The 12,579-nt window shown below is 36.6% G+C and overlaps 1 protein-coding gene across 1 annotated transcript in view; it reads left to right on the top strand.

Annotated features, from left to right (window-relative positions):
* The first annotated feature begins 4,656 nt into the window (after positions 1-4,656).
* The window catches only part of PKHD1L1 (PKHD1 like 1), a 148,437-nt gene continuing 140,514 nt past the window's right edge, over positions 4,657-12,579 (top strand). The window contains exons 1-2 of the mRNA XM_081071037.1: positions 4,657-5,025; positions 6,916-7,005. Coding sequence (XP_080927163.1) covers positions 4,953-5,025; positions 6,916-7,005 — 163 coding nt within the window. The 5' untranslated portion in view covers positions 4,657-4,952. The remainder of the gene's footprint in view (positions 5,026-6,915; positions 7,006-12,579) is intronic.

The raw sequence follows: 12,579 nt of genomic DNA, 5'->3' as shown, positions 1-12,579 counted from the left end.
CAGAGGAATGATCAGAGGATAACACTGATAATTTTTATGGTTTTTAGCGATTCTTCTTCCAGGATTGTCAAAACAGTCCTGGTGCATGTCTGTGTAAAAAAAAGCGAAAAGTGACGATATCATGAGGTGCTTCCTTTGTCATTCAGGTAGCAATACCAGATATATTACTATGTATTGCTGGGACCAATCATGTAAGGAGTGTAATGCTTTTTTTCCAATTAAAGTTTTATTTGGAAAAAATAGTTTTAAAAAATAGATCAATAGAGCAACTTCTCATCATTTCCAATATGTCAAGAACCTTGGTAGTTTCCAGAAGAATCTCACAAAACAGGAATTCTTCTTCCAGGTGTGTACTCAAAGGGAATGGTGAGGCTATCAAGTCCTCCACTGCTTGTTTCAAAATGTTAAGATATTTTGATAGTTCTACAATATATCAAAAACATCTGACCTGAGAACCTCTCCTAGATCATCTGTCGGTTCACAACCTTGGGAGTTTCCCAGGTCAAATCTGAAACAGGCTTTCCATACACAGAAGGCAAGGAAAGATGGAAGAAGGAGGCTGATATCCCAAATTGGTAGGTGGCAGATTTAATAAACAAGGGAAATTACACATGAGAACTGTCTTGAGTGATTGTAAGATAAGTAGATTTCCACATCCACCTAGCAGAATCTTCAAACTTTCTATAGAGGCCTTAACTGGGTTCAGTCACATATTCAGAGCAAGGAAACAGCGGCTGGGTGTTTCTCTGAAAACATAATTTGGATCATGTCACATTTCAGCTCAGTATTCTACAGTGGATTCCCATCTCCCTCCGAGTCAAATCTATGCTCCTGCATGATCTTTCCCTCCTTCCATTACTTCTCTGACTTGGTATCTTCTACCGCCCTGCTTGCATTCTTCACTCCAGCCACAGTGGCTCCTCTGCTCCTTACACACCAGGCACACTCCTTCCTTGTGGCATTTGCATTCATTCTTCCAGGTGCTCAGAATGTACTTCCGAAGACTCATTTCAGACCCTCAGATCTTTACTCAAAATTCACTTCTCCATGACAACTTTCTGGTCATCCCGTCCAAAACTTCATCACACTAAACACACACACACACACACACACACACACACACACACACAAGCACACACACACACTATTCTCCCCTACTTTATTTTTCTCTTCCTAGCATGGATTACTTTCTGACATACTAGATATTTTACTCATTTATCTTGTGCATTGTCTATCTTCCCTAAGAATGTAAGTTCCATAAGGATAGGGATTTAAAAAACATTACTGCCATATTCTTTTTTTTTTTTTTTTAATTTTATTATTTAAGTGTGTTTTTCTAGGACCCATCAGCTCCAAGTCACATAGTTATTTCAAACTAGTTGTGGAGGGTGCAGTTCACAGTGGACCATGTGGGGATCAAACTGGTATCCTTGTTGTTAAGAGCACCACACTCTAACCAACTGAGCTAACTGGCCACCCCCCCTACTGCCAAATTCTTAATGCCTAAGATATTGAATATTTGTTGAACGCAGACTCTTGTTTTGTAGGTACCTCATTTTGCTCAAACATCTCTTTTACAATTAGGTCTAGATTCAAAATCAGGCTCCAGCACGAAGTTCATTGTTCCATTTAAGTGAATTCCTTACCCCTTTTAGTTCTGCAAGAGTTCCTGTTAACTCCTTGTCACTTTCTTATTGCTTTTAAATGAAGGGAATAACAAGTTTAAAATCTGTCTCTTTTTTTCATCAGAAAGGCAGGTAGGACCAGCTACATAATTGTGAGACTCCAGGCAAAATGAAAATGGGGATTCTCTCATTCAGAAAATATTAAGGGTTTCAAGATGGGGACAGGAGAGCATTAAGACAAGCATGGGGTCCTAAGAGACTACATAGGTCACATGCCCTTGATGCTGGTGGCCCTACAGGGAAGGTTTTGTTAGAACTAGATTTTTAAAAAATTTACAAAAGAAGCCCAGGGTTTAGTGATCAGGATTCTCCTTTCATGTTTACCCATTCCATGTTCCATGATGGGTCTGAATTGTAAAGGTTTAAAGATTCTAAAGGTGATTACAATTTAAACCATTAGTCATGTAAACTACATAAGCCCCTTTTCTGGTTCTAAGTTGACCTTTTGATTATATAAGTTTCCATCTAGTTATAATTATTTATTGTCACATTGTCACATTTATGTTAATAATTCAAGATTAAAAATCTCACTGGTGTGATCTCTTTCAGAAAATTAATATATTGTATAAATAAGTACTATTTAGAGAGAGATGCTCATTCATTCAAAAAAAGTTGAATTAAAACCTACATATGCAAATTATAGTTCCTGGCTCTATAAAAAATTTAGGCATTGTAAGACAGGAAAGCGGGCTAATTTGCTGAAATATCAACTTTTCTAAAGATAATTAGCCAAATGATCAATTTGTTGATGACCAATTTGCCAAATTAGCCAAATTAAATGACTATAGTTTAACAGAAATATTTAGAAGCTTACAGGATTGTTTAATTTTGGTTACTGATAATGAAATATATAGAAAAATGATACACACATTTTTAATATTAAGTAGTGCGTTATATATATATATATTATGTACACATATACATTTATGTATATATATATGTGTGTGTACATATTTATATGTACGTACATATATAATCCTGTACATACTTGCATATATAGTTAACTTGTTATAAGAAGACTAGGTATCGAGAAAGTAAAGATATTTGGAAGGGACTATTATAATGGATAATGTGGTTAGTACAAATTAAATACAAAAGTGAAATAGGACACAATAGGAGTAACCATATTATATATTAAATATTGTATGTTATTTGCTGGTTGATAAACTATCTGTGAATTTGGTAAAATAATCTTAAAATTTTCACAAAATCAACATAAAAGCAGAAATCAACATAAAAAGGTTCCCAATCACTTTATTAATACATCCAAAACTTAGAACAGTTTCCTCTTTGTTATAAACAATATGGATTTTTTTCTAGGGGAAACTCTGGCTATTTCAATGGTTCCCCTTTAGAAAGCAAACTTGAGTGTATGATATGTAACAAGATTTTTCACCTACTTCTGCTTTCTTTCGTAGTGATTTTGAATGATATATTCTACTTTTTTTACACTGAAGCATTTTTAGTATTCTTTTTAGCATCATTTAACCTATTCTTCACACTCTGTTTTAATTTATAAATTCAAAAGAATCTGAAAAAAATCAGAATTTTGGATTAAATTTCATTTAAATTACTTTTTAGTGAGATCATCCAACATTTAATTTAGGTTAACTTAATCAAACTTTAATTTGAAAGCATCCGATAGAAATCAAAATCAGCCAAACAATTCCACATAACATTTCCCACATTAAATTTTATTTTGGTTATTGATATTGAAATATACACTTTACACTTTTCATAGCTAATAAGCAAAAGTTATTATTTTTGTTAATACTGCTAAATTATTCTGGGTAAAGTTGCTATGTATTGTTATACAACATTAGAGTCTTTACATTTAGTAAATTTGATAACTAATTAATTGACAAATTGGTATTCAACTGGTTGATTTTCTTCTAATTGGCTGACTTCCAGATAGAGGAGTGAATAGAACCTGCAGGAATGCCAATTTTCAGGAAGAGATGGGAGAGAAAACTATGAGCTAGAAGTGATTGGAGAGGTAGGAAGAAACCCAAGACTATTCAGAGGAATGGAATTTCAAGAAAGATGTTACCAGTGTCACGTGCTACAGAGAGTTCCAAGAGAAGGAAGGTCGGTGGTACCCTTTGCAGGCACTATTTTCAGTAGAGTGGTGATGCTGGAAGTCAGTTTGTAAAAAAATTATTAGATGAATATGTTTAACCAAATCTAACAAAATTATTTTCTTGACCCCAATGAGATAGCTATAAATTTCCAGTTATATTTATTAAAATTTAAGGACCTAATTTTATTTACTTATTTTGCAGTTCTCTTTTCATTTCTTCCCGCTTCCTTTCCAACTAGAGTTTGTCAGATTTAATACTTAAAAATGCAGGATGCTGAATTAAACTGGAATTTCAGATAAACAATTAATATATATATATATATATATATATATATATATATATATATATTAGCATAAGTATGTCCTAAGCTTTGCAAAACCTCACTAGAAGTCTACTGAATTGCAGGCAATGGAGGGGATAAGAGAGTACTGACTGTGGAATCACTCTGCTTAAGTCCTCACTCTACACTTAGGGGTATTGCCTTGGGCAAGTTACTTAACCTACTGTGTGTCAGTGGAGATAATAATTGCAACAACAGTAATAGTAATAGTCGTTGGAGATTATTGTGAGTTGAAGTCTCTGAAGCAGTAGGTATGGTGTTTGGGACATACTGAGAGATCAATAAAGACTCATATGATTGTCAAAAGAATAGACCGAATTTATTTGAATGTGAAGGGGGAAAATGTGTGAGGTTTGTGTATGAGGTGGACTTTTAGGCCCAACGGGAGATGATTAACAACCACGACAGTAGAGGGGCAATGAAAATATGCAGGTCCAGAATTTTAAAAAAGAAAACGAAAGAAAGAAAAAAAAAAAAAAGGAAAAGGGAGGAAAAGCGGGATTGACGGAAAACTTGCCCCTTGATCTCTCCTGCCAAAAGGAGTAGGGCCGCTACACCTGTGGGCACAGCCTTGGGACGTTGGTCCTCAGGTGTGAGTGTGCAGGTTGGATGAATGCAGGCTGGCTCCGGGCCGGCTCGTCTCTCCAGTGAAGGGCTGTGGATCTGTGTGCAAATCCCAGAGTGCCGCCGGATATACCCGGAGGGGGGGCGGCCTCCCGCGCCAGAGCTCGCCTGCGCGCGTGGGACGCACCCAGCGCCAGCGGGTGGCGGTCCCGGAGCCCAACGCAGGCGCTGGCGGCGGCTGCGAGCGAGCGGCGGGCTGGTCTCTGCGGCACTCGAGTCGCGATGGGACACCTGTGGCTTTTGGCGATCTGGGGCTTCTGGGGGCCCCTCCTGTGTACCGCGGAACCCCGCACAGGTAAGCCATTCGGGGAGGCAGGCAGGCACGCAGGAGAAGTCTGTATAGACACACAGTCCCTGCTCCTGGGGTCGTGGGTGAGGCAGGACCCCCTGGCACCAGCCCTGGGCCAAAGGTGTGGGTGCTGCTGGATGGTGTGAGCCTAGGACCTAGGGACCTGGAAGTCTGGCTTAACGGAGAGACAGAGACAGAGACCCAGAGAGGGAGGGAGGGAGAGAGAGAAGAGAGAGAGAGAGCCTCAAGTGACTCTGATGAAAAAAGACTAAAATTTGTTTGGCCTGGGGTGTGTGTGTTGGGGTGGAGTGGGAGATGGTGGGAAACACAAGCCCAGTCATCGTCCTCACTCCCCTTGGGCCCTTTTGTCCCACGGGAGAAAGGTCTCCCAGTAGGGGAAATGGGTCTTCGCGGCGGGTGTCAGTCACTCCCAAGGCCAGCTGCCCTGGGCCTTCAAAGTAATACCCAGGAAAGGTCTGCTGGAGAAACTGATAAGATAAGAAATTGGAGTTGTCCGTGGAGATAACAGGAGGATGAACCTGAGATAGGTGAGGAGCAGCACTGTCTTGGAGATAGGATCCAGCTGGAGTTTCCTACTCTTGGCTGTGGGCTGCTGGAAGTTATAGAAGTGCCTGAAGTGGGAACAGCCTAGGAGCTCTGGGCAAAGAGGGGCCTGAAGCACAGAGGCATTGGGTCTGGGGGAGGAGGTAGTCTTCTCTGTGTGGGAGAGCTTTTGCTGTTAGAGGTGAAGTCCCTGCTGAACTTTGCTCAGACAGGAATGAACGATATAATCCTAATTAATTTTGCCTTTCTCATAATTCCATTTCACGCAGTTGATGATTTCTCTGGCTTTTCTTTGTGCCCCCACTTAAATTTTTCCACCTACTCTGAGAATTTGTGACTGGGTTGAATAATTACCAGATCGGTACAATTTAAGCAGAAAATAAACCCTACTGGCCACTGTGTATCTTTGAGTTGTTTGAAAGCATTGCTTACAGTTCTCCTAGGAGGCTACTCACTCATCCCGGTGCTTGCATGGACACCTCCCTCTGTCTGGGACTCTTTTCTTTCCCACAGTTTGTCCAGTTTAGCTGTTGTATGTTCATATTTGCCTTCCAAGATGCAGCAGGGACAGCCCTTCTTTCAATAAACTGGTATGACCCCAGAGGTATGGATGAAATGCCCCTTCTGAGTCACGGGTGGCCTCTGTGCTCTCTTCTGTCGCTCTGTACTAAGCTAAACTCCTGGAAAGTTGGGACTGTTACACATTTTTATATCCTCAGGAACCTAACATCGTTTATTGAATGAACCAGTGACCTTTGCATTAAGAACTCACTAGCATCAGGAGACTAGAAAGATCCCAGAAATTCTCTTTCCTGAAGACTTACTCTGTCACAGAAAACAAATTCTTCTTAAAACACAACATTGCTCTTTGTACCTAGACTATTACTAGCTTTGCATTGCCTGTGTGCTTGTATAATGACCTATTTCTCCACAGTGCCATTTCTCCAGCGTTGCCTGCTGCTGCAAGTGCTGCTAATTGTAGTTAGGGAACCGAAGTTAGAAGAGCACTATATGAATTTAAGGGCTTAATAAATGTTTGATAATATGATAGGTAAAAATGATGAAAATGATCATGTATTATTCCTGCTCTTTGTAGCTCCTAGGATAGTGCTTTGCATAAAGCCAAAGAGTATTAACTAAGTTAATGATTTAACTCCCTGTCAAGTCATTGGTGAGCAGTAGAGCCAAAAATAAAAGCATTGTCATATTTACTTTTAGTCCTATAATCTTCACGATATTTTTCTAAAAACGTTGTAATATATGGTATGAAATTTGATGCTTGAAATGAAGTATTTGATGATTTTACCTCTACTGTACTTTAATATCTTTCAGACGGCTCTAAAATAATTCCTAAAGTCACAGAAGTAATACCTAAATATGGCAGCATAAATGGAGCTACAAGACTAACTATCAAAGGAGAAGGTATGGTTGCCTTTTTTTTTCTTATGAAGGTAGAGGTATTTTAAAGACTTTTTCACATTTAGAGCCTTATAGTTTAAAAACAACAACAAAAAATTCCCTGGAGTTATTTCTCTACTTGGCCAGAGAAGTAAAACTCTATCCCCTTTGACAGCTAATGAAATCGCCAAGAGTCTCTATCAACAGGATCATCTGAATTCGTGTTATAATTACTTGCTTAACTCCAAGATCTGGATTTTAATGACTGAACTGAAAGGAACACCTTTAACTGAACTCTGCAATTATTTGTTTTATTCTTCGTGGGTCTAATAATATTTAATTTATTTTTATATCTAATAAAACACTTTGGGAGCTTGGGGGTAGAATATTATTAGTAGACAGGATGATAGGAAATAGAAGGGTAAGGAAAGGAGAAAGGCCTTTGACAGTAAAACTTTGGGTTCCTTTTGCCACCCAATCCTTATCACATGCTTCATCAAAACATGGGTTATGTATGACTCTTTCGCCTTGCCTGGTCTTGGGATGAAAACATACTGTGTTTCCCTGAAAATAAGACCTAACCAGAAAATAAGCCCTAGCATGATTTTTCAGGATGATATCCCCTGAACATAAGCCCTAATGCATCTTTTTGGAGCAAAAATTAATATAAGACCCGGTCTTATTTGGGGGGAAACATGGTAATAGGCAACCAGTGAATATATTTAATAACTGTTCCTATAATTAAATAGAAATATGTGGTTCTTTTAGCCATAAGGCCTTTGCAATCTAAATGATTGTAGTAGTCAAGTACTTACAATTTTTTGATGGATGGAAAAGAAAAATTTAAAAAGAATATTAACAAAAGCTATTATTTAGTCTATAAAAAGAATAGAAATGAGAAGTTTTAGGAGTCAGGGAATTGACAAAGCAAGATATTTAATTCTTTTATATATACTGAAATGTCTTTCAACACTTCTAAGTAATATTTCTGCAGAATTCAATCTCTCAATGATATACTTAGAATGGTTTATGTGTCTACATTGTGAAAAATATATTTTGGATTCAAGTGTTTGTTTTTTAGAGTTAAACACCTGGAGACAGTGTGTTAAAGACTACTTTTAAAATGTCTTTAACCATACCTCCTTTATATTGTAAATTACTTTTAAGGTAATATATTTGGAAGCTATTAGACTTTTAACAGAGACTTATATACCATGAAAGAAATGCCCAGATTAAAACAAAACAAAAAAAACCCAGAAAAATATAAAACCACCCGGCTGTTTCCTTATGTCTTGAGATCGGAACTTTTCCTGCTGTAGGTACCATGGTTTGAGATTAAGTACATAGATCCAGATCATCCCTAGTTAGAAACAGGAAAAAAACAAAACAAAAACACTATTTTTAAGGCAGTTTGGAAGGACATCCTTGTTAATCTAACTATCACCTTTGCTCTTTTGTAATACTCTGACTCATGAAGCACCAAGTGTCATAGTCGGTTTCTAGTTTTTCTATCAGTCTCAGCTTATAAGTGCTTTTGGCAGAGAATTAAAGAATAGTTAAATCCTATTTAATTGCAGATACCTGCACCCCTTGCCCAGATTTGTCTTCCCTCTTCCTGCTTTAACCACACACTGTAGGTGACTAAAAATGTGTTAGCATGTCTTTCTCAGGCTGAATCTGAATACTATTTTATGTAGGTTGGGGGAGCCCATGATATATACACAATGCATATAAAACAGTGAAAATGAATTTGTAAAACACACCAGAGCTCCTATAGCTACATGAATGTGGTACTTGAACAAAGTTTATTTGGAAGGACTGCATTCACATAATTCATCGGTGCTGTCTTTAACTGATACTCTGTGGTTAGAATTGCATGCAGACCGAAGTTACTAATCACACAAGAACACCCTTTGAGTGAAATTATAAATGCTAGATGATTACCTAAATGTTGGTCCCATATGACTTTTAACATATTTTAGTTTTGTAGAACTCATGATGCAAAAGTAAACTATTATAGAAATGTTCGACTTAGAAAGTGAATTCTTTGAAATTCCAAACTCTAGAAAGATCTGCTTTAATATTTTGATTTGTCCAAATGACTTTGGACTATTTCCACATATAAAATTGACCTTTACAGGCAAAAATTTGCTACTGCATTACTTTTTTCTAAAAACTGTGCTTCAGGTGCCAAAGATATATAATTTTACAGTTATGATGCCCAAGTAAAGTGTTTCATGATCGCAGAAATACTTGTATCTCCTTCTAAGATGACTAATTTGATGAGGAGTATTATCATTTTGATAAGTTCTATAGTGTTTGTTATTTTATTGGTTTTATTACATTATATTTATACCTTGTGTCTCTCAAATGACTTCCTCAGTGTTTATCTTATTTCCTTTTATTTAAAAAAAATCAGTAAGATATAAGGAGTAACATTTTACTTTTGGCTCTTTTTTCTATGTATTTTCATATTACAGTGTCTGGCACATGTATTTTTGTTAATCGGAAGTGTCAAATCACACAGTATTTATAATACTATGGAAAGCATGTGGACTTAGGTCTGGGCTGACTGGCTTGCAAGTCCATCTTTGCCACTCGCCACTATGTAACTGGGGGAAGTTGATGCTCTAAGCCTCAGCTTCCAGTAAAATGGGATAGTAATTCTTACCTATTAGGGCTATTGTGAATATTGAAATGGATGATGTATCTTAGATACCCGTATATAGTGTATGCTCCATAAATTAGAGCTCTTTTATTTTTATTATTCTTTTGCATTTTGTTGCAGGTTCAGTTTCATTCATTAGGAGTTTCTAACATCACACTACACCTTTCCTTTCCATTTTTTTTTTTTAATGTTCCAACTTTTAAGTAAGTTTATATACTCTCAGCCCTGCTTTTTTTAAAGTAGAGAAACCGAAACAGCCTGTATGGCAGCTGTCATCTTCCATGACAGCAGCATAAGCTGCTATCAGGAGGCCCAGCTTTTCGTGCCTGGCAACTCTTGTCTCCAGTTATTTTGCGCAAGAAAAAAATACGTCAACATTTCAGGAATTTCTATCTGAATCCTCAACCTTTTCTGTATCCAGGGTACACCCAATGCTTCCTCTAATCTTTGTGCTTTGGAGTACTTCCAGAGTTATCTTTTTTATACCCAATTATGTGTTTAGAATTATACTGTTATTATTCTTTTCAAAGGCGATTCCTTTGAATTTTTAAAAATTATACTTTAAAATTCTCTTAAAAGGCGATTCTGTTGTATGTTTTTAACTCTTTGGAATTAGCTAAAAAATTAGAAATATTTCTATGCTTCTTTTTTTAAAGCACAATGTATAATGAAAATATACAAATTTTAATGATTTGGTTCATATTTTCCCATAGATTTTACTCCTCAGATATATAAACATATAAATATATATATAATATACATATATATATATATATATATACGTGTGTGTGTGCATGTGTGTGTCTATATATATTCATATATATATATATATATATACATATAAATATGACATTAAAACACCTCCTAAGCTAAAAACAACATCATCTTTTGTTGGTATAATTTTTTTAGAATTGTATTTGTCTTAGGAATGCTGAAGAATATATTGCGTTACCATATTGTGGATGTGACATGTACTTAATAGGAAAATAATACATATTATCACATCCTGAGTACACCACAAGTAAAACTTTCCATTCTTTAGTTAGTTGCCAGCAGCCCTTCTGTGTGTTCCAAACTCAATGTGAACTCTAAAGATAAGCAGAAATTGGCAAAAGGAACATGTGCATTTACAAATAGCTTGTTTTTCTGTGTTTGCATGTGTCTTCTCACAATTCCATTTTAGCAGGGATTGCCTTTCTAGATTCAAAACTGCAAATTCAATGCAAATACCTTTCATATGTTAAATTGATGCTTGTATTTGTATCTTAGTCTATGCTGGGTGAGTCCTGTTTGGTAAACATTTAAGCTTAGAAGAAGCTTAATGGCGTTTATTAAAATCCCTACCCTTTGTTGAATTTCTGCTTGCTTTTTCTGCATATAAAGGATAGGAGAGGAGCTAAGAATATAGGTTGTGGAGGAAGTTGCATTTTAACATGCGTTTTTAAATACTGTTGTTCTCTGAATATCAGAAGTGTGTCTGATTGGCATCTACAACCTGGGTTTGAATCCTTGCCATCTCTATTAGTTCTGTTATTTTTTAAAAGGAATAATAATACTGAATCTAAAACTCAAGTTCTTTTTGTGACTAATAAGAGCAGATAGCAACTGAGTTCTTAACGTATGAGCCAGGCACTGTGTTAAACAATATATATGAAGTTGGACAATTAAGTTTGCGAACTCTTCCTAGAAAAAGTGCTATGTACCTCATTGCTGAATATCACTATAGTCACCTTCGAAGTACTCCCCTTGGGAAGCTATGCACTGATGTTAGTGTCTAGTCCACTCTTCAAAGCAATTTTGGAACTCTTTTTCTGGAATGGCCATCACAGCTGCCATCGTATTGCCCTTGATGTCCTGAATGTCATCAAAATGTCTCCCTTTCAATATTTCCTTTATCTTCGGGTAAAGAAAGAAGTCATTGGGGGCCAGATCAGTATGTGTTTCAATGCAGTTATTTGTTTACTGGCTAAAAACTTCCTCACAGACAGTGTCAGGTGAGCTGGTGCATTGTCATGATGCAAGAGCCATGAATTATTAGCGAAAAATTCAAGTTGTTTTCATCTAACTTTTTTATGAGGCCATTTCAGCACTTCTAAATAGTAAACTTGGTTAACTGTTTGTCCAGTTGATACAAATTCATAATGAATAATCCCTCTGATATCAAAAAAAGGTTAGCAACATCGTTGCGATAAGTTTGTGAACTTAATTGTAAGATCTTGTATATCAAGTCCTCATTTAGTCTTGCTAACAATCCAATAAGCAGATTATTATGGTCACTTTTCTAATGAGGAGCCTAAGACTGAGAGAGCTTATATGTAAAACACTGAGAGCTTATGTGTAAAAATGCCTAAAGTCATACTGTAGGGAAATGCTGGGGCTGGGATTCCAACCTAGGATGTCAGGGTCCAAATGCCCTTTCTTTCAACAGCACTGTCCCCTAACATGTAGCTTTACTGGAGTTGGAGTTTAGGGGCTTTGGTACTTGCTGAAAATCTGGCACAGTGAGGTCCTACTTCCAGTCCTACACTAAACCAGAAAATAGTCATGTTAATAGTCATGTTTTCTAACAGACCTTTGTAGAACACTGAAAACTTTCAGTAATTTAAAAAGCAGTCGTACAACAGATCTCTGGCAACCCCTATTCAGCCACTTCAACTATTAAAAGTTATTTAGTGTGAACACATATTGTAGTGGTGATTGTTTTGTTGAAACATACTTGAAAACTACTGACAATTTTAGATAAATACCTAATATTTATTTTTTTAAAAATTAGTAATATAAACACATAGGGTTTAAAGAGTTAAATCCACATCTGAGTATACTTCTTTTATTTTTTTACAATGATTTTAAGTTTATTACTGTACTGGGGAATGATGTGATCTGTAGGTAATTAAGTTCTGAAATTTAAGTAGTTTATAAGTTTACAGTAA

Source organism: Rhinolophus hipposideros, assembly GCF_964194185.1.
Source record: "Rhinolophus hipposideros genome assembly, chromosome: 13".
Classification (NCBI taxonomy): Eukaryota; Metazoa; Chordata; class Mammalia; order Chiroptera; family Rhinolophidae; genus Rhinolophus; species Rhinolophus hipposideros.
This window is presented reverse-complemented; position numbering and strand designations above follow the sequence as displayed.